Here is a 27312-nt window from a genome sequence, read left to right on the forward strand (position 1 = left end):
GAGTAACCACCCAAATTGCAGCTAACTTTCTCCTTGTTAGACAGTCATACTGTAAACTGAGCAGTCAAATGACCTTCAAGTGATTACTTAATCTGTGTGATCATTGCTTATGCTCGGTATACTTCCCAGAATATAGTACTGTGATTTTTTGTGTCCCAGACTGTGAACATTATATATCTTTTTTTTTTTTTTGAAAACTTTCCCTTTTTAGCTAGAATGTGCTCGAGAAACTTGGAAGATGTAGATCATATGTTGTGTAAATCTCATCTAATTCACTGCATAGGTTTGAAAGCTGAGGGGGAAACGTGAGATGACCTCTAGACTGACTGGTTATTGTTCAGTCGCTAAATCGTGTCTGATTCTTTGCGATCCCATGGACTGCAGCACACCAGACTTCCCTGTCCATTAGTGTCTTCTGGAGTTTGTTCAGACTGCTGCCTGTTGAGTTGGTGATGCCATCCAACCACCTCATTCTCTGTGACCCTCTTGTCTTCTGCCTTCAGTCTTTCCCAGCCTCAAGGTCTTTTCCAGTGACTTGTCTCTTCGCATCAGGTGGCCAAAGTATTAGAGCTTCAGCTTCAGCATCAGTCCTTCCAGTGAATATTCAGGGTTGATTTCCTTTAGGATTGACTGACTACACTGGTCACTGATGAGGCCCACACACCCGGAGTCCTGAGAGGAGGTTACTTGTGCCCTATGCTTCTGTTATTTGGGACATGCATAGTCAACTTGCCTGCCTTGACTCCAAGGTCTGTATGCACTGGAGTGGTCTCTTTGAGCTGCCCTTCCTGGTTTATGTGTATAAATAAGCCTGGCCTCTGCTGTCTGTTCCAGTCTGGGCTTGTACCTGTTGTTTGGCCAGTAATGATGCTTTCCTGTATACCTGATAATAACAGACCATCAAGGGTAATGGCACCTTTCTGACTGCAGTTCACTGAAGTGAATCAGAGGTTAGATTCTAGGCCCATCTTTAACATTGGTTTGCATGTGGACCTTAATGCATGTGGGCAATGTGGACCTTAATCTTTTCATTTGTAGATTACCTGGATTACCACCAGGATGTCTTCCAGCTCTAATGAATTTGTGAACCAGGATAATCACATTGTTATTTATAAACAAATATACTTTTATATGTGAATACTTTTTTTACTCACTAAGGAATTACACCCATAGATATGTTTTATTTTATGTAATGTTAAAAAATAAAAATAATCTGTAGGAGGGAGTATAGGGTAAAATATAACTCAGATATGTTTGCTCACAACCTGAATAAAATATATACCTTTATTTTTAAGCTCTCATAAATGATGGCTATGAGAATCTTAGTTGTTTCCTACATCGGGGCATACTCTATGCAGATCTGAAACTTTGGTTGCTAGCAATTTGTGACTTTGAAGCCGTTATTTCTCTAGAAAGGTATGTTTTCTTTTTCATTCTTACTGATTTCACTTTTGTATAAAATTAAGAAAATACCAAAAATGCAAGAAAAAGCTTTCTCCCCTCATCATTAGTAACTTTGTAAAAATGAGACAAATATAAAGTCACCCTAGAATTATAATACTACTTCCAAAAATAAGATTACTTCCAAAATAAGGACTGTTCTCAACATCTGTTTGCCTCAGCTGCTTCTGCAAATTTTAGGGGTTGAATGGGTTTGAGGGGAGTTTATATTCATGGACAAAAAAATCAACCAGTAATTAAGAGCAGTTTGGGGATAACCAGGTTAGAACTTTTCGAAGTTAAGTTCATGGAAAATTATCATCTATTTCTAAAATAGTGGCAAAATATTCTGCTTGGTATATCATTACAATGTATAATATATGACTCAATGGAAGGAAATCCTCTGTTTAGAACTTCTGACTGCATTTTGTTTAGTAATGCAAAAGAAAAAAGCAAATACCATTAGAATATAGGTTCAGAAAGAAACAGACCAAAGGTTATATACACTAGTAAGAAAACCAGACTGTAAAAACAGGATTTAACTAAATAATTCCCCTTCTTTCCAAAGAAGCATTCGTTAAAATGGAAGTTGTCAGAAAGGTAACAAATTATGCCATTTTCGTGCTATCCGACAGACTGCTTACTTTGCTTCTTTGGGGTAAACACGCAACTTGACCTAGGAAGGTCATGGAGCATGGCTCCATAGTGGCCGCAGTGGTTTTCTTTGGGATATTTTTGAGTCAGGAGGAGAAAGAAGTGAGTTTCAGTTGCAGAAAGCCAGAAAGTGGGCAGTAGGCAAAGGGTCAGGACTTCTACAAAGTTGGGCTAAAGATGTGTAGTTTCTTCATTTTGAAATAGAGGCATGGAACACAATTTCTAAAGTTCTACGTTGAAAATTGTTTGATTCTAAGAGAGAAAAACAGTATTTATTTGATATAGAAAAGCAGCTGGGTTAATAACTCTGTGGAGAGGATTTTTAACCCTAAGCCTTGCTGTTTCTTATTGTTCCACACCCTTTCTCGGGGCAAATATAACATAAGACTGAGGCAAAAGCTTTTGAGGAAAACTAAGCTTGTTATTCAAGATAAGTCAAGATTAAGTAAAAAAGAGTGAAGTATTGTTAAGAGTCAAGAAGACTTTAGGAAATCTATTCCTAGGATAAATCCTACAGATGTTTATTCCTTACTAAGGATTTTATGAAGGTGTTTGTAATTTTTAATAGAAAGTAGTTAATTGGTTTACTTTGCTTTAGTGAAACCCTGAGAATGAACCCTTGAATAAATTGCTGTATGTATTTTATTAGGTTCATTTATAATTGGAGAACATTTGGAATAGTTAAAATGTCTAAGAATATTTTGCTTTGTCATTTTTTTTTAAAGAACAATGACTTTGGCCTATATAAATATTGGCCTCATAGATCTGCTACATCTGGATAACTACATTGAAGCCACTTCCTATTTTTCTGAGGCTATTAGATATGACCCTATGTATATTCAAAGCTATATTTGTCGAGCAGAAGCCTATAATAAGGTATCTACAGTTTGAGATGCTTGATTTTTTAAAGAAAGTTTTAATTTTCTGAATAGTTGTTAAATAGTATAATTTAAAATATATATGTATTCTTTTTTAGCTACTTACAGAGCCTAGTGTATTTATAAGCAATGAATATTAGGTATTAAATAGATTCAGTTAATTAGAAAAGCCCACTTATAAAGCCCACCTCCTGATGAGGTGTGAATTTCTTTTTTTTTTTTTTAAATAATGCCTTTTTTTCTTATTACAAAAGCTGTATATATATGTAATATATGTATACAAATAAGAATAAACTAAAACCATTCGCAATCTTATTCTCTAGAATGGGATCTGTGCACTGGATGGGATCCAAATCATTCACATTTTCCTTTAAATTTGGTTTGAATTTTACAAGTTATTTAAATTAAAAAACTAATGTATGCTTAGTGTAAAATTCAAACAATGCAGTAAATAAAGTTCTTCCTGACTCCAACCAAATTTGACTTTCCAGAGATATATGGTGTTAGCTGGTTGTGTCTACTTTTCAAAGCAGATACTCCTTTCTACTGCTCCACTACTAACCACCCTGTCCAAGATACTGTCATTTCTCACTGGTTATTGCAGTAGCCTCCTGGTCTTGCTGCTTCTGTTCTTTATTCCTTTTTGATGGATTTTCAAAACAACGGCACAATGATCCTGTTAAAACATAAATCAGATTATTTTACTTTTTTGCCTGGAACCCTTCAATAGCTTCCCTTGTGTGCTCAGCATAAAAGCCAAATATCCTGCAAAAGCCAAAGGTCTGCAAGAGTTCATGTGAACTGGCTTCTCGTTACCTTTTGGCCCTCATCTCCTCCAAGTCCTCTCCTCATGTAGGTTTCAGTCAAGATAGGGTGTTATGCTATGGAAAAACAGCAACAACAGACAAAACTTCAAAGTCACCATCTTAAAATAATCAAAGTTTATTTTTTGCCCACACTACATGTCCGTTGGGAGTTTGCTAGAGGCTCTGTTCTCATTGTCAACATCTCAGAACCCAGTGTGACTAGAGTCCCACTCGAGAGTCCTTACCTTCCCGATGGTGGAGGTGGATGACCCTGTGGCCATTTTGGCATTGTGCCCAGGGAGAGTTTCCCTTTGGGAAGGGATGGGGATGGAGTGTGACCCTTTAGTGTCACTCCCTGTAGATGGAGCTGAGGCCTTATGCAGAAGTTTCCTTCGAACATGCTTAGAAACCAAAGCGCTAGCATAATACCAAGGTGTAAGGACATATATTCAAAGACTTATTTTTGTGAGGGGGCAAATATTTCTTCACAGTAATGTTTGAGTAAATTACATTGTATTCACACTCTAGAGCATTATGTAGCCAATAAAAGAATAATTAGGACTATACCAGCTGATTTAGAGGGATTTCCAAGATACTCTAGAGCAAGATTTAGAAGAGTATAAGGTGTGTACAGTCTGTTCCCATGTAGATGAAACAGTGACAAAGCAAACCCTGTGTATGTATATAGAAGAATACCTTTGCTACAGTGTGGATTCAACCTCGAGGGTAAATCCAATTTCATGCTGCCTGGAGAAGTTCAATCCCAGGAAAGTTTGTAAAGACCAGAGAATGAGCCTCCATCATTCCCAGTCAAGGTTTTCTCAGTGCATAGCTATGTCCATTGTTGGAACCAGGTGGAGCAATGCAAACATATGACAAGGTGGTTTATTAATTACACCAACCTGGTCGGTCAGTTTGAGAAGCAGCAGGCCGGAAGTTGCACAATTAAACACATTTCAAACTCCTTCCTTTTGAATTCCCTCTTTTGACGTGACCCACTCTGTATGTCTACTTCCATGAACAAATAAATTTGGATCAACATGTCAGCATAGTAAGAGGAGTCATTTGTTGTCCTGGGTTCATTTTGCTGGAATCTGTTTAGTTTCTCCTTTTGATGGCTGGATGGCATCACTGACTCAATGGACATGAGTTTGGGTATACTCTGGGAGTTGGTGATGGACAGGAAGGCCTGGTGTGCTGTGGTTCATGGGGTCGCAAAGAGTTGGACACGACTGAGCAACTGAACTGAACTGAATGTTGTAAAAATTTGTACAAATCCAGATTATGCTATGTAAACTGTATTAAAATAAGAATCAATGTTTGCTTTTCACTGAATATTGATTTTAAAACGTATCTTTTTCAGCATTGTATTTTGTTTTACTCATTCATTTTACCCTTTAAGTGGAAGCTTGTTTTTCCTCTCTTATTTTTAAATGGAATTGACTTTTTATTTTACCTTCCTTTGCGATCTAGTTTACTAATGAGTAATGTTTGGTGTAAAAGATGCTATGTTTGAGGGAGAAAAACTGAAAAGCTAGAGAAAAAGCTAAATAAAAGAATCTAGAATACATGATATAATCATATTTATCTAAAACTATGTATTTGTGGGTCTATGTAATCATTCTTCAAACTTAAAGATAATTTAAAAAACCAGAAGACTTAGCATCTTCTTTTTTTTTTTTTTTTACTTCACTGTATCCCACGTTCATTGAGGAATTCCTGCACAATTTCTGTGTTGAAGAATGGGAGGAAATAAATATCAGGAAGGAAGCAATTAGTATTATTATGAGCTAAACTTCTGTTTATCACTCAACAGTTGCACAAACTGAAAAAGTCAGTAAGAGAGTTATCTTATGCTATCCACCTTCAGCCAGATGGAATCCAATTATATATAATAAGGTATGAGCATAGAAATAGAATTCTTCTTGGGATAACAGAATCTGTGCTAGCTGTTGGAATCCTTAGTTCTTTCTTGATCCCCCTGACCTCTTTGTCTTACATTTAATCTCCCAGAAATGGCCATCTCCCAACCAGCAAGTCGAATATAGTTACTGTTTTTGTTGAATTTTAAGAAAATGTATGTAACAAGCAGATCTTTCCCTTTGTTCTGTCCTTGTTTCAAAACACAACTATCTTGTGTTTAAGTTCTTTGAGGCTTCTCTAGATTACTGGTTAGATAGTTACCCCAGATCTCATGAAAGTGAGGCAATATATTTTGATTGTGTCTGCAGAGGTACCAAGTATAAACCTCGGCTAATTTGGTGAAAAAAAAAAAAACCAAAACACGATACTTTGAACTGTATTTCAGACCCAGTCGAGTTTGCTATGAAAGGACCTATTGCAAATTATGAGTTAACACTACCAAAAATATAATTACTAACATGGGAAATGGATTTACAGATGTGGGAAAATGGACTGTAACAGTGCTTTCTGATAAGAGCTTGCTTTGTGTTTTAACTCTTGAACCATATTTTAATAATTTATGTAAATACTTCTCCCTTTTTATGTCCCCTTGACCTATGTTTAGCTTTAAAATTTCTCAGCAGCAGAGTGTAACATTTTAAATACTGATAAAAAAAGACTTGAGTATTTTCCTTTTAGGTTCACATTTGCTAAATTGTTTTGTTCTCACATCCCCATGCTAATTGGCTTACTTAGACTTACACAAATTTTCATAGTTTTTGTCATATATATGTAAGTGTGAATAAATGTAATTTAAGATCTTAAGTAATATAAAATCTTTATTTTAGAAAAATGCAGATTATTTTTAACTGCTTAGATTTAAAGAGTGTTATTTCTTCCAGAGGACAGTATCTTCTTAAAATGAGATGCTATGATCTGGCAAAGTTCACTATTTACCAAGTAGCAGAAATGAACAAAGGTAAATATAATCAATGCAAAACTATAACATTGCCTTAATTTTAAAATACTTCTTTAATCTTTTTATACTATTTGCTATAGCTATGTACAGCTAGCACGAAGAGTGCACTTGAAAGTCAGAGTTGGATTTTAAAACTTTAAAACACCAATTTTGTATGTATATAATCAATTTGTAAAACGCCTCATAACCTGGTGAGTTTTGTGAGAGATTATTGTATGTGTGTGTGCTCAGTCACGTTTGATTCTTTGAAACCCCGTGAACTGTAGCCCATCAGGCTCCTCTGTTCATGGAATTTTCCAGGTGAGAATACTGGAATGAGTGCCATTTCCTACTCCAGGGGATCTTTCTGTCCCAGGGATCGAATCCACATCTCTTGTGTCTCCTGCATTGGCAGGTGGACCCTTTACCACCTGGAAAGCCCCGAGATTATTACAGGCTATATCAAGCTTACACTATTATTTTTTTGTTTGTAATTGGAGTGTCTTATTGTTTGTTGATAATAAATAGATTTTAGTATCATATTGATTTATTAAATTCACATTGTAAAAACAGAATATTGAATTGCTTGACTGCCTAAAAACAATTATATTGAAGTCTAGATACTTGGCAAAGTTATTGATAAACTTTCTTTTCCTTTCAGGTCTCATTGAGTTAAGTCCTATACAGCAAGCACTCATTTATTCATTTTGTGAGAACCATGACAAGGCCATTCAGGTCTTGGATGGGATCACGTTGAATAAGCCTGATATCTCCATGTGTACTCTATTAGCAAAAGCGCAAATGAAGGCCAAGAGAAACAAGGTGAAAAACGTTTCAGTAATGTTTACTAACCCTATTAATGGATTTTTAATATTGTGCTTAGAATTACAGCTTATATATACATTTTTAAACAAAACTAAATCATGCCATTCATTTATTGATTCTTCTGTTAATTAACATTTAGGTTATTCCCTTTTATTTTTTTTTTGTTCCTCTTAAGAGTAAGGTTGCTCTAAGCCTTCTTTTTCATGTCTTTGTTAACATTGCTGGAACACAGAGAATGTAAATGTTTGACTTTCAGGAAAATGGCACATCGTTGCATAGGCTTCTACCAATTTATTCTTGCACCTGTGGTGTATGAGTATTATTGCTTATCTCCATCCTGTGATAACTGGTATTGTCAACTTTATTTTTGTCAATTTGGTGCATAAAACTGTCTGTGGTCTTAATTCACATTTTTCAGTTTGAGCTAAAATTGAGGTGTCATTTTATAGGTTAATAGCCGCTCACATTTACTGTTCTGTCCATTTCCTGTACACATTTTTGTTTGTCTTGTTCATATTGATTTTGGGCATTGAAAAAAATAAGTTCTGTGTATGAATCCTTGGTTGGTGGTATGTGTATCATATTCTCTTAAAATTTGTGCCTGCTTTTTAAATTTTCTTTATGATGTCTTTTAATGAGCAGAGGGTCTTAATTTTAATGTAGTTGACTATATCTACTTTTTGTTTCATTGTCACAGCCTTAAAAAAATTCTTGTTTGGACTTTCCTGGAGGTTCCATGGCAAAGACTCTGTGCTCCCAGTGCAGGGGGTCTGGGTTCAATTCCTGGCCGGCTAACTAGATCCCACATGCCACAACCAGACACAGTCAAATAAATAAACAAAAAATATTTTTAAAAAGTTCTTGTTTAAAAATTCCCTTTCTACACCAGCTGCTGCTACTGCTGCTGCTGCTAAGTAGCTTCAGTCATGTCCGACTCTGTGCGACCCCAGAGACGGCAGCCCACCAGGCTCCGCTGTCCCTGGGTTTCTCCAGGCAAGAACACTGGAGGGTCGTAAGATATTTCCCAATAATTTCTTCTAAGAGTTTAAAAGTTTTGCTATTCAAATTTAAGATCTCAGTTCAGTTCAGTTACTCAGTCATGTCCAACTCTTTGTGACCCCATGGACTGCAGCACGCCAGGCTTTCCTGTCCCTCACCAGCTCCTGGAGGTTGCTCAAACTCATGTCCAGCAAATTGGTGATGCCATCCAATCATCTCATCCTCTGTCATCCCCTTCTCCTCCTGCCTTCAATCTTTGCCAGCATCAGAGTCTTTTCCAGTGTGTCAGTTCTTCGCATCAGGTTGCCAAAATATTGGAGTTTCAGCATCAGCATCAGTCCTTCCAGTGGATATTCAGGACTGATTTCCTTTAAGGATTGACTGGTTCGATCTGCTTGCAGTCCAAGGGAGTCTCAAGAGTCTTCTCAAACACTGTAGTTCAAAAGCATCAATTCTTTGACATTCAGCTTTCCTTATAATCCAACTCTTACATCCATACATGACTACTGGAAAAGCTATAGCTATGAGTAAAAAGACCTTTGTTGGCAAAGTAATGTCTCTGCTTTTTAATATGCTGTCTAGGATGGTCATAGCTTTTTTTTCCAAGGAGCAAGCGTCTTTTAATTTCATGGCTGCAGTCACCATCTGCAGTGATTTTTGGAGCTCCTCAAAATAAAGTCTCTCACTGTTTCCATTGTTTCCCCATCTAGTTTCCATGAAGTGATGGGACTGGATGCCATGATCTTAGTTTTCTGAATGTTGAGCTTTAAGCCAGCTTTTTCACTCCTCTTTCACTTTCATCAAGAGGCTCCGTTGTTCTTCTTCACTTTATGCCGTAAGGGTAGTGTCATCTGCATATCTGAGGTTATTGATATTTCTCCCAGCAATCTTGATTCCAGCTTGTGCTTCATCCAGCCTAGCATTCATTTCACATGAGGTACTCTACACATAAGTTAAATAAGCAGGGTGACAATATACAGCCTTGACGTACTCCTTTTCCTATTTGGAACCAGTCTGTTGTCCCATGTCCAGTTCTAAATGTTGCTTCCTGACCTGCATACAGATTTCTCAGGAGGCAGGTCAGGTGGTCTGGTATTCCCATCTCTTTCAGAATTTTCCACAGTTTATTGTGATCCACACAGTCAAAGGGTTTGGCATAGTCAATAAAGCAGAAATAGATGGTTTTCTAGAACTCTCTTGCGTTTTTGATGATCCAGAGAATGTTGGCAATTTGATCTCTGGTTCCTCTGCCTTTTCTAAAACCAGCTTGAACATCTGGAAGTTCACAGTTCATGTATTGCTGAAGCCTGGCTTGGAGAATTTTGAGCATTACTTTACTAGCGTGTGAAATGAGTGCAGTTGTGCGCTGGTTTGAGCATTCTTTTGCATTGCCCTTCTTTGGGATTGGAAGGAAAACTGACCTTTTCCAGTCCTGTGGTCACTGCTGAGTTTTCCAAATTTGCTGGCATATTGAGTGCAGCACTTTCACAGCATCATCTTTCAGGATTTGAAATGGCTCTACTGGAATTCCATCACCTCCACTAGCTTTGTTCATAGTGATGCTTCCTAAGGCCCACTTGACTTCACATTCCAGGATGTCAGGCTCTAGGTGAGTGTTCACACCATCATAACTATCTGGAGAGTGAAGATTTTTTTTGTACAGTTCTTCTGTGTATTCTTGCTACCTCTTCTTCATATCTTCTGCTTCTGTTAGGTCCCTACCATTTCTGTCCTTTATTGAGCCCATCTTTGCATGAAATGTTCCCTTGGTATCTCTAATTTTCTTGAAGATGTCTCTAGTCTTTCCTGTTCTATTGTTTTCCTCTGTTTCTTTGCATTGATCACTGAGAAAGGCTTTGTTATCTCTCCTTGCTATTCTTTGGAACTCTGCATTCAAATGGGAATATCTTTGCTTTTCTCCTTTGCTTTTCACTTCTCTTCTTTTCACAGCTATTTGTAAGGCCTCCTCAGATTGCCATTTTGCTTTTTTTGCATTTCTTTTTCTTGGGAACAGTCCTCCTCCCTGTCTCTGGTACAATGTCTCGAACCTCCATCCATAGTTCATCAGGCACTCTGTCTATCAGATCTAGGCCCTTAAATCTATTTCTCACTTCCACTGTATAATCATAAGGGTTTTGATTTAGGTCATACCTGAATGGACTATTGGTTTTCTCAACTTTCTTCAATTTAAGTCTGAATTTGGCAATAAGGAGTTTATGATCTGAGCCACAGTCAGCTCCTGGTCTTGTTTTTGCTGACTGTATAGAGCTTCTCCATCTTTGGCTGCAAAGAATATAATCAGTCTGACTTTGGTGTTGGCCATCTGGTGATGTCCATGTGTAGAGTTGTCTGTTTTGTTGTTGGAAGAGGGTGTTTGCTATGACTAGTGCGTTCTCTTGGCAAAACTCTATTAGCCTTTGCCTTCTTCATTCCGTATTCCAAGGCCTAATTTGCCTGTTACTCCAGGTATTTCTTGACTTCCTACTTTTGCATTCCAGTTCCCTATAATGAAAAGGATATACAGCCTTGATGTACTTTTTTGGGTTTAGTTCTAAAAAGTCTTGTAGGTTTTCATAGAACCATTTAACTTCAGCTTCTTCAGCGTTATTGGTAGTGGCATAGACTTGGATTACCATGATGTTGAATGGTTTGCCTTGGAAATGAACAGAGATCATTCTGTTGTTTTTGAGATTGCATCCAAGTACTGCATTTTGGACTCTCTTGTTGACTATGATGGCTACTCCATTTCTTCTAAGGGATTCCTTCCCACAGTAGTAAATATAATGGTCATCTGAGGTAAATTCACCCATTCCAGTCCATCTTAGTTTGCTGATTCTGAGAATGTTGGCATTCACTCTTGCTATCTCCTGTTTGATCACTTCCCATTTACCTTGATTCATGTAACTAACATTCCAGTTTCCTATGCAATGTTGTTCTTTACAGCATTGGACCTTGCTTCTATCACCAGTCCCATCCACAACTGGGTGTTGTTTTTGCTTTGGCTCCATCCCTTCATTCTTTCTGGAGTTATGTCTCCACTGATCTCCAGTGGGCATATTGGGCACCTACCAACCTGGGGAGTTCATCTCTTGGTGTCCTGTCTCTTTGCCTACTCATACTGTTCATGGGGTTCTCAAAGCAAGAATACTGAAGTGGTTTTCCATTCCCTTCTCCAGTGGACCACATTCTGTCTGACCTCTCCACCATGACCCGTCCATCTTGGGTGGCCCCACATGACATGGCTTAGTTTTATTGAGTTAGACAAGGCTGTGGTCCATGTGATCAGATTGGCTAGTTGTCTGTGATTGTGGTTTCAGTCTATCAGCCCTCTAGTGCCCTCTCTCAGCACCTGCCATCTTACTTGCATTTCTCTTACTACCTTGGAAATGGGGTATCTCTTCACGGCTTCTCCAGGAAAGCACAGCTGCTACTCCCTACCTTGGACGTGGTGTTATCCTCTCACGGCTGCAGCTCCTGACCTTGGACGTGAGGTAGCTCCTGTGCCATGCAGCTGCCACTCCTGAGCCATGCAGCCATCATCTGCATATCTGAGGTTACTGATATTTCTCCCAGCAATCTTGATTCTAGCTTGTGCTTCATCCAGACTGGGCATTTCCCATGAGATATTCTGCATATAAGTTAAATAAGCAGGGTGACAATATACAGCCTTGATGTACTCCTTTCCCAATTTGGAACCAGTCTGTTGTTCCATCTCTGGTTCTAACTGTTGCTTCTTGACCTGCATACAGATTTCTCAGGAGGCAGGTAAAGTGGTCTGGTATTCCCATCTCTTGAAGAATTTTCCAGAGTTTGTTGTGATATACATAGTCAAAGTCTTTGGCATAGTCAATAAAGCAGGAGTAGATGTTTTTCTGGAACTCCCTTGGTTTCTGGATGATCTAACAGATGTTGGCATTTGCTCTCTGTTTTCTCTACCTTTCTAAATCCAGCTTGAAGTACATGGAAGTTCATGTTTCATGTACTGTTGAAGCCTGGCTTTGAGAATTTTGAGCATTATTTTACTAGCGTGTGAGATGAGTACAATTTTGCAGTAGTTTGAGCATTCTTTGACATTGCCTTTCTTTGGGATTGGAAGGAAAACTGACCTTTTCCAGTCCTGCGGCCACTGCTGAGTTTTCCAAATTTGCTGGCATATTGAGTGCAGCACTTTGACAGCATCATCTTTTAGGATTTGAAATAGCTCGACTGGAATTCCATCGCCTCCACTAGCTTTGTTCGTAGTGATGCTTCCTAAGGCCCACTTGACTTCACATTCCAGGATGTCTGGCTCTAGGTGAGTGATCACCATCATCGTGATTATCTGGGTCATGAAGATCTTTTTTGTACAAGTCTTCTGTGTATTCTTGCTACCTCTTCTTAATATCTTCTGCTTCTGTTAGATCCCTACCATTTCTGTCCTTTATCAAGCCCATCTTTGCATGAAAAGTTTCCTTGGTATCTAATTTCTTGAAGAGATGTCTAGTTTCTCATTCTATTGTTTTCCTCTATTTCTTTGCATTGATTGCTGAGGAAGACTTTCTTATCTCTCCTTGCTATTCTTTGGAACTCTGCATTCAGATGCTTATATCTTTCCTTTTCTCCTTTGCCTCTCACTTCTCTCCTTTTCTCAGCTATTTGTAAGGCCTCCTCAGACAACCATTTTGCCTTTTTGCATTTCTTTTTCTTGGGGTTGATCTTGATCACTGCCTCCTGTACAAAGTCCTGAACCTCCGTCCATAGTTCTTCACGCACTCTGTTTATTAGATCTAATCCCTTGAATCTATTTCTCACTTCCACTGTATAATCGTAAGGGGTTTGATTTAGGTTATACCTGAATGGTCTAGGGGTTTTCCCTACTTTCTTCAATTTAAGTCTGAATTTGGCAATAAGGAGTTCATGATCTGAGCCACAGTCATCTCCTGGTCTTGTTTTTGCTGACTGTATAGAGCTTCTCCATCTTTGGCTGCAAAGAATATAATCAGTCTGATTTCGGTGTTGGCCATCTGATGATGTTCATATGTAGGGACATCTCTTGTGTTGTTGGAAGAGGGTGTTTGCTATGACCAGTGCATTCTCTTGGCAAAACTCCGCTAGCCTTTGCCGTGGTTCATTTTGTATTCCAAGGCCAAATTTCCTGTTACTCCAGGTATCTCTTGACATCCTACTTTTGAATTCCATTCCCCTATGATGAGAAGGATATCTTTTTTGGATGTTAGTTCTAAAAGGTCTTGTAGGTCTTTATAGAACCATTCAACTTCAGCTTCTTCAGCGTTACTGGTTGGGGCATAGACTTGGATTACCATGATATTGAATGTTTTGCCTTGGAGATGAGAAGAGATCATTCTGTCATTTCTGAGATTGCATCCAAGTACTGCATTTTGGACTCTTTTGTTGACTATGATGGCTACTCCATTTCTTCTAAAGGAATGTTGGCCACAATAGTAGATGTAATGGTCCTCTGTATTAAATTCACCCATTCCAGTCCATTTTAGTTCACTGATTCCTAAAATGTCGATATTCACTCTTGCCATCTCCTGTTTGACCACTTCCCATTTACTGTGATTCATGGACCTAACATTCCTTGTTCCTATGCAGTGTTGTTCTTTTCAGCATTGGACTTTACTTCTGTGACCAGAGGGCATTGTTTTTGCTTTGGCTCCATGTCTTCATTCTTTCTGGAGTTATGTCTCCACTGATCTCCAGTAGCATATTGGGCACCTACCGACCTGGGGAGTACATCTTTCAATGTCCTATCTTTTTGCCTTTTTATACTGTTCATGGGGTTCTCAAGGCAAGAATACTGAAGTGGTTTGCCATTCCCTTCTCCAGTTTAAGATCTCTCTCTACCTTAAATAGATATTTTTGATGTGAGATATTGATAAAATTTCAATTTTCCCCATATGGATACTCAGATGTTCCAGTATTGTTTACTGAAGTATTCTCCTCAATCAAAGATTTAAGTAGGACATCTGTCCTTTTGTAGCTTTTCATGTATGTGTGGGACTGATTTTGGGCTCTCTATTCTGTTCCTTTGGTCAGAATTTCTACCCCCGGCTTAATAATACAATGTCTTAATTACTGTTGCTTTATTGTAATTTTTGACATCTGGTAGAGCAAGTCATCACACCATATTTTTTCAGGAAATCCCTGGTTATTTTTCAGCCTTTTACTCCTCCATACACATTTAAAATTTAGCTTGTCAAGAGTCATTAAAAACCCTAGTGGGAACCTGCTGTATAGCCCAGGGAACTCAGCTCAGTGCTCTAAAATGACCCAGATGGGTGGGATAGGGGTGGGAAGGAGGGAGGTCCAAGAAGGAAGGGATATATGTATGCATATAGCTGATTCACTTCTTTGTACAGCAGAAACTAACACTACTGTAAATATCTATGCTCAGTCATTCAGTTGTGTCTGACTCTTTGTGATCACATGAACTGTAGCCCTCCAGGCTCCTGTCTGTGGGATTTTCCAGGCAAGAACACTGTAGTAGGTTGCCACTATGCCTCAATAAAAACAACAGCAACAAGAAATCCTGCTGGAATTTTGATGAATTGGATTGACTGTCTAGGTTATTTTAGGGATAATTGACACCTTTATGATATTGAATTCCTTCTTGGGAATAACCCTAAATTTCCTTTAACCTCCCTGCCTCCCTGACATTGTTTTGCTAGAAATCCCAGGTCACTTTTGTTTGCACTTTATACTAAATCAATAGTCATGTTCTCTTGGTTCTACTTTCTAAATATGTCTCTCAAATCCACTTCCTTTCTCTATTTCTCTGGTCATTAGTCCTAATTCAGAACATATTTTTAGTTTGCTTGACTTAATATAATAGTCTTATAACTCTTCAAAGTTTTTATCCACATTGCCACCAGAGTATTGTGTGTGTTTATTTATTTATTTAATTATTTATCTTTTTAATCTCTAGAGGAAAAGGTTTGAATGTTTTCTTTTATAGATTTCTTCAGCACTTTATAATTCTAATGTTCTTTTTTTTTTAACTTTACAATACTGTGTTGTTTTTGCCATACATCAACATGAATCCGCCATGGGTTTCTTAAGTTCCCACTCCTGAACCCCCTCTCCCACCTCTCTCCCCATACCATCCCTCTGGGTTATCCCAGTGCACCAGCCCCAAGCATCTTGTATCCTGCATCGAACCTAGACTGGTGACTCATTTCTTATATGATATTATACATGTTTCAATGCCATTCTCCCAAATTATCCCACCCTCTCCCTCTCCCACAGAATCAAAAAGGCTGTTCTGTACATCTGCATCTCTTTTGCTGTCTCACAATACAAGGGTTATTGTTACCATCTTTCTAAATTCCATATATATGTGTTAGTATACTGTATTGGTGTTTTTCTTTCTGGCTTACTTCACTCTGTATAATCAGCTCCAGTTTCATCCACCTCATTAGAACTGATTCACATGTATTCTTTTTGATGGCTGAGTAATACTCCATTGTGTATATGTACCACAGCTTTCTTATCCATTCATCTGCTGATGGACATCTAGGTTGTTTCCATGTCCTGACTATTATAAACAGTGCTGCAATGAACATTGGGGTACACATGTCTCTTTCAGTTCTGGTTTCCTCTGTGTGTATACCCAGCAGTGGGATTGCTGGGTCATAAGGCATTTCTATTTCCAGTTTTTTAAGGAATCTCCACACTGTTCTCCATAGTGGCTGTACTAATTTGCATTCCCACCAACAGTGTAAGAGGGTTTCCTTTTCTTCACACCCTCTCCAGCATTTATTGCTTGTAGACTTCTGGATTGCAGCCATTCTGACTGGTGTGAAATGGTACCTCATTGTGGTTTTGATTTGCATTTCTCTGATAACGAGTGATGTTGAGCATCTTTTCATGTTTGTTAGCCATCCGTATGTCTTCTTTGGAGAAATGTCTATTTAGTTCTTTGACCCAGTTTTTGATTGGGTGGTTTATTTTTCTGGAATTGAGCTGCAGGAGTTGCTTGTATATTTTTGAGATTAGTTGTTTGTCAGTTGCTTCATTTGTGATTATTTTCTCCCATTCTGAAGGCTGTCTTTTCACCTTGCTTATAGTTCCCTTTGTTGTGCAGAACTTTTAAGTTTAATTAGGTCCTATTTGTTTATTTTTGCTTTTATTTCCAGTATTCTGGGAGGTGGGTCATAAGGATACTGCTGTGATGTATGTCGGAGAGTGTTTTGCCTATGTTCTCCTCTAGGAGTTTTATAGTTTCTGGTCTTACGTTTAGATCTTTAATCCATTTTGAGTTTATTTTTGTGTATGGTGTCAGAAAGTGTTCTAGTTTCATTCTTCTACAAGTGGTTGACCAGTTTTCCCAGCACCACTTGTTACAGAAACTGTCTTTAATCCATTGTATATTCTTGCCTCCTTTGTCAAAGATAAGGTATCCATAGGTGTGTGGATTTATCTCTGGGCTTTCTATTTTGTTCCATTGATCTATATTTCTGTCTTTGTGCCAGTACCATACTGTCTTGATGACTGTGGCTTTGTAGTAGAGCCTGAAGTCAGGCAGGTTGATTCCTCCAGTTCCATTCTTCTTTCTCAAGACTGCTTTGGCTATTCGAGGTTTTTTGTATTTCCATACAAATTGTGAAATTATTGGTTCTAGCTCTGTGAAAAATACCACTGGTACCTTGATAGGGATTGCATTGAATCTGTAGATTGCTTTGGGTAGTATACTCATTTTCACTCTATTGATTCTTCCAATCCATGAACGTGGTATATTTCTCCATCTATTAGTGTCCTCTTTGATTTCTTTCATCAGTGTTTTATAATTTTCTATATATAGGTCTTTAGTTTCTTTAGGTAGATATATTGCCAAGTATTTTATTCTTTTTGTTGCAATGGTGAATGGAATTGTCTCCTTAATTTCTTTCTCTACTTTCTCATTATTAGTGTATAGGAATGCAAGGGATTTCTGTGTGTTGATTTTATATCCTGCAACTTTACTATATTCATTGGTTAGCTCTAGTAATTTTCTGGTGGAGTCTTTAGGGTTTTCTATGTAGAGGATCATGTCATCTGCAAACAGTGAGAGTTTTACGTCTTCTTTTCCAATTTGGATTCCTTTTATTTCTTTTTTCTGCTCTGATTGCTGTGGCCAAAACTTCCAGAACTATGTTGAATAGCAGCGGTGAAAGTGGGCACCCTTGTCTTGTTCCTGACTTTAGGGGAAATGCCTTCAATTTTTCACCATTGAGGATAATGTTTGCTGTGGGTTTGTCATAGATAGCTTTTATTATATTGAGGTATGTTCCTTCTATTCCTGCTTTCTGGAGAGCTTTTATCATAAATGGATGTTGAATTTTGTCAAAGGCTTTCTCTGCATCTATTGAGATAATCATATGGCTTTTATTTTTCAATTTGTTAATGTGGTGAATTACATTGATTGATTTGCGGATATTGAAGAATCCTTGCATCCCTGGGATAAAGCCCACTTGGTCATGGTGTAGGATCTTTTCAATGTGCTGCTGGATTCTGACTGCTAGAATTTTGTTAAGGATTTTTGCATCTATGTTCATCAGTGATATTGGCCTGTAGTTTTCTTTTTTTGTGGCATCTTCATCAGGTTTTGGTATTAGGGTGATGGTGGCCTCTTAGAATGAGTTTGAAAGTTTACCTTCCTCTGCAATTTTCTGGAAGAGTTTGAGTAGGATCGGTGTTAGCTCTTCTCGAAATTTTTGGTAGAGTTCAGCTGTGAAGCCGTCTGGACCTGGGCTTCTGTTTGCTGGAAGATTTCTGATTACAGTTTCAATTTCCGTGCTTGTGATGGGTCTGTAAAGATTTTCTATTTCTTCCTGGTTCAGTTTTGGAAAGTTGTACTTTTCTAAGAATTTGTCCATTTCTTCCACGTTGTCCATTTTATTGGCATATAATTGCTGATAGTAGTCTCTTATGATCCTTTGTATTTCTGTGTTGTCTGTTGTGAGCTCTCCATTTTCATTTCTAATTCTATCGATTTGATTTTTCTCCCTTTGTTTCTTGATGAGTCTGGCTAATGGTTTGTCAATTTTATTTATCCTTTCAAAGAACCAGCTTTTGGCTTCGTTGATTTTTGCTATGGTCTCTTTTGTATCTTTTGCATTTATTTCTGCCCTAATTTTTAAGATTTCTTTCCTTTTACTAACCCTGGGGTTATCCATTTCATTTCTAATTGCTTTAGGTGTAGAGTTGGGTTACTTATTTGACTTTTTTCTTGTTCCTTGAGGTATGCCTGTAATGCTATGAACTTTCCCCTTAGCACTGCTTTTATAGTGTCCCACAGGTTTTGGGTTGTTGTGTTTTCATTTTCATTCGTTTCTATGCATAATTTCTTTTTTGATTTCTTCTGTGATTGGTTGGTTATTCAGAAGCGTGTTGTTCAGCCTCCATATGTTGGAATTTTTAATAGTTTTTCTCCTGTAATTGAGATCTAATCTTATTACATTATGGTCAGAAAAGATGCTTGGAATGATTTCAATTTTTTTGAATTTACCAAGGCTAGATTTATGGCCCAGGATGTGATCTATCCTGGAGAAGGTTCCGTGAGCACTTGAGAAAAAGGTGAAATTCATTGTTTTGGGGTGAAATGTCCTATAGATATCAATTTTAGGTCTAACTGGTCTATTGTATCATTTAAAGGTTGTGTTTCTTTGTTAATTTTCTGTTTAGTTGATCTGTCCATAGGTGTGAGTGGGGTATTAAAGTCTCCCACTATTATTGTGTTATTGTTAATTTCCCCTTTCATACTTGTTAGCATTTGTCTTACATATTGCAGTGCTCCTATGTTGGGTGCATATATATTTATAATTGTTATATCTTCTTCTTGGATTGATCCTTTGATCATTATGTAGTGTCCTTCTTTGTCTCTTTCACAGCCTTAAAGTCTATTTTATCTGATATGAGTATTGCTACTCCTGCTTTCTTTTGGTCTCTATTTGCATGGAATATCTTTTTCCAGCCCTTCACTTTCAGTCTGTATGTGTCCCTTGTTTTGAGGTGGGTCTCTTGTAGACAACATATATAGGGATCTTGTTTTTGTATCCATTCAGCCAGTCTTTGTCTTTTGGTTGGGGCATTCAATCCATTTACGTTTAAGGTGTTTATTGATAAGTATGGTCTCGTTGCCATTTACTTTATTGTTTTTGCGTTTGGTTTTATATGCTTTTTTTGTATTTCCTGTCTAGAGAATATCCTTTAGCATTTGTTGGAGAGCTGGTTTGGTGGTGCTGAATTCTCTCAGCTTTTGCTGGTCTGGAAAGCTTTTGATTTCTCTTTCATATTTGAATGAGATCCTTGCTGGGTACAGTAATCTGGGCTGTAGGTTATTTTCTTTCATCACTTTAAGTATGTCTTGCCATTCCCTCCTGGCCTGAAGCATTTCTGTTGAAAGACCAGCTGTTATCCTTACGGGAATCCCCTTGTGTGTTATTTGTTGTTTTTCCCTTGCTGCTTTTAACATTTGTTCTTTGTGTTTGATCTTTGCTAATTTGATTAATATGTGTCTTGGGGTGTTTTGCCTTGGGTTTATACTGTTTGGGACTCTCTGGGTTTCTTGGACTTGGGTGATTATTTCCTTCCCCATTTTAGGGAAGTTTTCAACTATTATGTCCTCAAGTATTTTCTCATGGTCTTTCTTTGGTCTTCTTCTTCTTCTGGACTCCTATAATTTGAATGTTGGAGCATTTCATATTGTCCTGGAGGTCTCTGAGATTGTCCTCATTTCTTTTAATTCATTTTTTTCCCTCTCTGATTCATTTATTTCTACCATTCTATCTTCTATTTCACTAATCCTATCTTCTGCCTCCGATATTGTACTATTTGTTGCCTCTAGAGTGTTTCTGATCTCATTTATTGCATTATTCATTATATATTGACTCTTTTTATTTCTTCTAGGTCCTTGTGAAACCTTTCTTACATCTTCTCAATCCTTGTCTCAGGCTATTTATCTGTGATTCCATTTTGATGTCAAGATTTTGGATCATTTTCACTATCATCATTTGGAATTCTTTGTCTGGTAGATCCCTATCTCTTCCTCTTTTGTTTGGTTTGGTGGGCATTTCTCCTGTTCCTTTACTTGCTGGGTATTCCTCTGTCTCTTCATCTTGGTTATATTATTGTGTTTGGGGTGGCCTTTCTGTATTCTGGGAATTTGTGGAGTTCTCTTTATTGTGGAGTTTCCTCACCATGGGTGGGTTTGTATCAGTGGCTTGTCAAGGTTTCTTGGTTAGCGAAGCTTGTGTCGGAGTTCTGGTGGGTAGAGCTGGATTTCTTCTCTCTGGAGTGCAATGAGGTGTCCAGTAATGAGTTATGAGACGTCCATGGTTTTGCTGAGCATTGTTGAGCTGCCTGTATATTGAAGCTCAGGGTGTGTTCCTGTGTTGCTGGAGAATTTGTGTGGTATGTCTTCCTCTGGATTTTGTTGGCCCTTGGGTGATGGCTTGGTTTCAGTGTAGGTATGGAGGTGTTTGATGAGCTCCTATCGATTAATGTTCCTTGTAGTCAGGAGTTCTCTGATGTTCTCAGGATTTGGACTTAAGCCTCCTGCTTCTGGTTTTCAGTTTTATTTTTACAGTTGTCTTAAGACTTCCCCTTCTATATCGCACCATTGATAAACCATCTAGGTTAAAGATGAACAGTTTCTCCACATTGAGGGACACCCAGAGAGGTTCACAGAGTTACATGGAGAAGAAAAGAGGGAGGGGGGAGTTGGAGGTGACCTGAATGAGATGAGGTGGGATCAAAAGAGGAGAGAGCTAGCTAGCCAGTAATCACTTCCTTATGAGTACTCCACAGTCTGGACCACTCAGAGATGTTCACAGAATTATACAGAGAGGAGGAGAGGGAGGATGGAGACAAAGGTGGTCAGGAGTATAAAAGAGGGGAATGAAAAGGAGAGAGACAGATCCAGCCAGTAGTCAGTTCCCTAAGAGTTCTCCACTGTCTGGAACACACAGAGATTTGCAGAGTTGGGTAGAGAAGAAAAGGGGGAGGGAGGAGACAGGAGCAATCTAGTGGAGAAAAAGGAGAGCCCAAAGGAGGAGAGAGGAGTCAGGCCAGTAATCTCGCTGTCAAGTATAAATGGGTACTGAAGATTGTGTTTTTGAAGGTACAAAATTGATAACAAATACCAAAAAGCAAGGATTAAAAATCTAGAGTAGAGATTGTATTTTCAAAAATACAATATTAAAAAATAGAAGAAGGAGAAGAAAAAAGAAAAAGAAAAAAAAAACAAAGTCACAAGAATTATTAAAAAAGGTAATAAAAAATAAAATAAAAAAATATATACGAAGTTTGCTTTAAAAATAGGGTCTTTTTTGGGGGGGAGGAAAGTAATAGCAGGTTATAAAAATGAAAACTAAAGGAGAAATAGAGGACTTAAAAATTAAAAAGTGTTAAGAGAAGGAAGAAAAAAACAAACATCAAAAAAAAAGAATGATTGTAAAAATGGTAAAGATATATCTAGGACTTTCTCTGGTGGTGTTGTGGGCAGTGTGGGGTCAGTTCATTTTTGGATAGTTCCTTGGTCCGGCTTATATTTCTCAAGATCTATAGGCCCCTTCCTATGTAGTGGGTACTAATGACAGGATTTTAATCTATTGCACCTGTCACTTCAAAGGCGGTTCTCTCTGTTTTAGCTTCTTCTATTTGCTGGTCTCTTCAGTGTCCGATTTCCACCCTGACACAAGGGGGGCAGTGGTGGACAGTTTTTTTTAGGCTCACTTGTTCAGTTGCACTGTGGGGAGGGAGGGATGCTGCAAACAAATAACACTGGCGAGTGCTCGCAGTGTCCCAGCCACACTGGGCCCGCCCCTGCTCACGGCACACACAGATCAGGCTCTAGATTGCTCCACTGGGAACCGTCTGAGGCCGGCCCTGGGCTGCATGCACCTCCCAGGTCTAAGCCGCTCAGGCTCAGGCACTCAGGTAGCCCCCAGAGGCGCAGAGTGGTTGGGACTGTGTTTTGTGCCCTTCCCAGGTCCGAGTAGCTCAGGTGTTTGGCGAGTGCGGTCACTGCGACTTATCGCCTCTCCTGTCCTTGCTACTTAGTTTTCTGGGTGTACAGCTGGTGTACTTTCTCAGGCGGATGATGACTGTCCAGAACCCCAAGAAGTCTTAGTTAGCAAAGAAGCCTGTTTGTAGTTTCGTAGGTAATGTCTCTCTGGGGCTGTCGTTGCCCGCTTCTGGCCCTTCTGACTCTGGCTGCCTGTCACCAGAGGGGGATGGTCTGCAGCCGGCTAATTCTGTTCCATCCTTTGTTCTGTGCAAGGTCCTGGTGGTGTCTTATGTTAGAGCTTTTTGCGTGGTAGCTATCCCACAGCCTGGTTTGCTAGCCCAAGTTAGCTCGCTCTGGTTATACTCAGGGCATACGGGGCATTTGGGCCCGATCCTTATAAGCGTGGTAGCTATCCCACAGACTGGTTTGCTAGCCCAAGTTAGCTCGCTCTGGTTACACTCAGGGCATACGGGGCATTTGGGCCCGATCCTTGTAAAGCAATGCAGCCTGCACCTCCCTGCCCAGCCCCAGCTTGCTAGTGGTGGATGCAGGCATCTGTGCTGCTTCTCTACTCGGGGAGTTACTGTTGGGCTCGTAATCTGTGGGGTTTATTTATTTACTTATTTTTCCTCCCTGTTATGTTGCCCTCTGTGCTTCCAAGGTTCGCCACAGACTCAGCAGTGAGAATATTTCCTGGTATTTGGAAACTTCTTTCTTTTTAAGACTCCCTTCCTGGAACTAAGCTCCCTCCCTACCTCTTTAGTCTCTTTTTGTCTTTTATATTTTTTCCTACCTGTCTTCAAAGACAATGAGCTGCTTTTCTGGGTGCCTGATGTCCTCTGCTGGCATTCAGAAGTTGTTTTGTGGAATTTACTCAGTGTTGAAATGTTCTTTTGATGAATTTGTGTGGGAGAAAGTGGTCTCCCCATCCTATTCCTCCGCCATCTTAGGACCGCCCCCCTCAGTATTGTGTTTAGAATGTAAATAGGCCTTCCTGGTAAACCTAGCAAGGATGACCACTACTTTCAATAGTAGTGAAGGAAAGAGAGGTGAGACATCAGCTGAAGGAGAAAGCAGGAGGAAGTGAAGATGCGTTCATTTTAAAGTAAATGTGATGGAAGACTGTAGGGAGTCAAGGAGACAATGAAGGGGCAGAGATTCAGAAGTGGAAGGAACTAGCAGGCTTCCGTGGGGATGGAGTTGGGGTCAAAGGCACAGCTTAAGGAGTTAGCTCTGAGAAGAAGAAAGGAAACCATCCAAAGGCAGGAGAGAAAGAGATGGAAATGAAGAAGATAGAGGGACTTTGAAAATTAAAAAGGAGGGAAACTGCGAAGTTGATTGGTGTTTTTTCTGTCCCAAGGTCTTGCGTTTAATGTTGAAAGTGAGTCTCTCAGTCATGTCCAACTCTTTACAACCCCATGAACTATACAGTCCATGGAATTCTCCAGGCCAGAATACTGGAGTGGCTAGCTGTTACCTTCTCCAGGGGATCTTCCCAACCCAGGGATCGAACCCAGGTCTTCCCTCTTTGCAGGCAGATTCTTTACCAGCTGAGCCACTGAATGTTGAGATGGACTGTAAATATATTGCAGAAACCAATGGTGGGCACACAGGACACCGCATATCCAAGTTAAACCTCATCGTTTCTTTAGCAATTGCATGTCATTAAGTGGGCTAAAGAGTCATAAGCATCTGCATTTCTGTATAGGTTAATACAGAGAGTCACTAATTATGAAAAGCTGTCTTTATCTGGGAAACTGAATTTTTTTCATTAATGAATTTCAACTCTTTTGGCGGAATAGTTTAAATGGGTAATTTTTGATGTTAGTTTATTCTCTCATGTCAATGGAATTCCCTTGCGAGCACAGCAGAATGAAATAAAGGGTGATTAAAACCGCCTCAGAGATTGTCCGTAGAGAACTTTTACTACATAACAGCTGGCCAGCATTCCCTTCTGGAGACTTACTAGGCAACTGGTCATAAACGGGTCTATAAATTGAAGTCTGATTGAAGACTATGAGAAAATGCCCTTTAGAATTAGAAATTAGTCTTGTATGGCTCTCTTTTTCATAGATTAAACTCACATAAATTTTCACTAAAAAGAAAAGAATTTAGAAATTATAGTTCCAAAAGTCCATTTGTGTAAGCCTACTGATATACCTGCTTATAGGCCAGGCAGGTAGGTAGGTCAGACTCCCCACCTGGGTCCTCTCGCCATGCACTGACAAGATCCATGTCTTTACTAGATCTGTGTGTCCTTATGTGAAATGAGAGTAAGGCTGTGTACTCAGGATTCCCTTTATTATGTAGGCTGTCATGTTAAATAAATATTATAGAGAAACATTACCTTCCCTCACTCTCTCTTTTTTAAAATCATTATAGGAAGCCATGAGAATGTTTAAAAAGGCGTTGGATCTCATTTCTTATTCTGATAAAGGACCGAGTTCCTTAGCAGCTTCAGCAGACTGTCTGTATCACTTGGGTCTATGTTACATGGAGGAAGGCAACTTACAACTGGTATTTTGTGTATTTAGGCATATAAGTTTTTCACGGTTTTAGAAATTGTTTCCTTACATTCAGTTTCATTTCCAAAGGCCACCTAAGCAGTGAGGGACTAGACCAAAGCTTCTGGTAAAGCTTGGCTTACTATAGTCAGTCTGCACACTGTAAAACCTACTACGTTGTTTTATTTATTCAACACATTTTATTAATGCTTGTTTGTTGACAATATTCTAAAGACATGTTTCCCACCAAAACAATAAATCTAACTGTAAGAAATTATTATAGCAAAATAATTTCATCACTTAGTATAAATTTACTTATCACATTGTCAGTACATTGAGTACATCAATGTCATGCAGGATAAATGGAAAATGATTAGGACACTGATTTCCCATATTGACAACTGAACAATTAAAATCAGAGTAAATTGGCTGTTAAGACGGCCAGGTTCATTGAAAACCAGTTTATTCAATTATTAAGTATTTATCTATTAGGTTGGTGGAAAAGTAATTGCAGTTTTGGACCTTGAACTTTAAATCATTATTAGCTAGGCTCAAACAAATCCTTATTTTTTTAATTTAATTTTATTTTTAATTGGAGGATAATTACTCTACAACATTGTGACAGTTTCTGCCATACATCGGCATGAATTGGCCATAGGTATATATCTGTCCCCTCACTCTTAAACCTCTCTCTCACCTCTTTCCCCATCCTACCCCTCTAGGTTGTCACAGAACCCAGCTTTGGGTTCCTTATCAAACACATCTTTATTAATCAAAATAGGAACCATTATAATCAACATATTTTTGCCAACAAGAAATAAGTTTATTTATTCCTGTAGTGTAAAAATCTGTGCTTCAGGATTTGATGAACTCTTGGAAAGCATTTTCTGCATCCTGCTGGTTGTGGAAGTGTTTTCCCTTTGAAAAGTTGTCAAGATGCTTGAAGAAGTGGTAGTCGGTTGGCAAGAGGTCAAGTGAATATGGTGGACGAGGCAAAACTTCGTAGTGCAACTTGTTCGACTTTTGAAGTATTGGTTGTGCAACATGCGGTTGGGCACTGTTATGGAGAAAAATTGGGCCCTCTCTGTTGACCGATGCTAGCTGTAGGTGTTGCAGTTTTCGGTGCATCTCATTGATTTGCTGAGCATACTTATCAGATGTAATGGTTTCACTGGGATTCAAAACGCTGTAGTGGATCAGACCAGCAGCAGAACACCAAACAGTGAGCATGACCTTTTTTTGGTGCAAGTTTGGCTTTGGGAAGTACTTTGGACCTTCTTCTTTGTCCACCCACTGAGCAAGTCATTGCCAGTTGTATAGCATCTACTTTTTGTCACAATCTGATTGAGAAATGGTTCATTGTTGTGTAGAATAAAGGGAAGATGACACTTCAGAACAAAAATGTTTTTGATTTCCAGTCAGCTCACGAAACACCCACTTATCAAACTTTTCCACCTTTTTTCCAGTTTGCTTCAAATGAAGAATGACTGTAGAATGGTTGACGTTGAGTTCTTTGGCAACTTCTCATGTAGTTGTAAGAGGATCAGCTTTGATGATGGTTCTCAGTTTTCGTTATCAACTTCCAATGGCCAGCCACTGTGCTCCTCATCTTCAAGTCTCGTGTCTCCTTTGCAAAACTTTTTGAACCATCACTGTGTTGTACATTCATTAGCAGTTCTTGGGCCAAAAGCATTGTTGATGTTGTGAGTTGTCTCCGCTGCTTAATGATCTATTTTGAACTCCAATAAGAAAATCGCTCAGATTGCAGGAGGGGTCAGAGCAGCCAGGCTGTGAGGATGGGTGAGGGCAGCCCAGTATAGGAGCGGTGACCACTCATGAGGACCAAACCTAACAGACGAAAGGTGCATGGTGGACTTCCGAAGATGCTGTCAGTCCTGAGCCACCCGATGGAGAAGTCTTGAGGCAACTGTAAAAATAAAACTGAAAACCAGAAGCAGGAGGCTTAAGTCCAAATCCTGAGAACATCAGAGAACTCCTGAATCCAGGGAACATTAATCGATAGGAGCTCATCAAATGCCTCCATACCTACACTGAAACCAAGTACCACCCAAGGGCCAACAAAATCCAGAGGAAGACATACCACACAAATTCTCCAGCAACACAGGAACACACCCTGAGCTTCAATATACAGGCAGCTCAACAATGCTCAGCAAAACCATGGACGTCTCATAACTCATTACTGGACACCTCATTGCACTCTAGAGAAAAGAAATCCAGCTCTACCCACCAGAACTCCGACACAAGCTCCCCTAACCAAGAAACCTTGACAAGCCACTGATACAACCCCACCCACAGTGAGGAAAAACCATAATAAAGAGAACTCCACAAATTCCCA

At 39.0% G+C, this 27312-nt stretch overlaps 1 protein-coding gene and 1 long non-coding RNA gene across 3 annotated transcripts in view; one reads left to right on the forward strand and one right to left on the reverse strand.

The window, feature by feature from the left end:
• The window catches only part of TTC6 (tetratricopeptide repeat domain 6), a 211827-nt gene that overhangs the window by 139394 nt on the left and 45121 nt on the right, over window positions 1-27312 (forward strand). The window contains exons 17-21 of the mRNA XM_069558767.1: window positions 1296-1416; window positions 2820-2970; window positions 5595-5677; window positions 6583-6659; window positions 7300-7460. Coding sequence (XP_069414868.1) covers window positions 1296-1416; window positions 2820-2970; window positions 5595-5677; window positions 6583-6659; window positions 7300-7460 — 593 coding nt within the window. The remainder of the gene's footprint in view (window positions 1-1295; window positions 1417-2819; window positions 2971-5594; window positions 5678-6582; window positions 6660-7299; window positions 7461-27312) is intronic.
• LOC138423163 (uncharacterized) overlaps window positions 25137-27312 on the reverse strand; it is a 76187-nt gene continuing 74011 nt past the window's right edge. The window contains exon 5 of one of the 2 annotated variants that reach the window (XR_011250153.1): window positions 25137-26897. This is a non-coding gene — a long non-coding RNA (uncharacterized lncRNA). The remainder of the gene's footprint in view (window positions 26898-27312) is intronic. The other variant, XR_011250154.1, reaches the window with a different exon arrangement.

Source organism: Ovis canadensis, chromosome 18 (assembly GCF_042477335.2).
Source record: "Ovis canadensis isolate MfBH-ARS-UI-01 breed Bighorn chromosome 18, ARS-UI_OviCan_v2, whole genome shotgun sequence".
In the NCBI taxonomy this organism is placed as follows: Eukaryota; Metazoa; Chordata; class Mammalia; order Artiodactyla; family Bovidae; genus Ovis; species Ovis canadensis.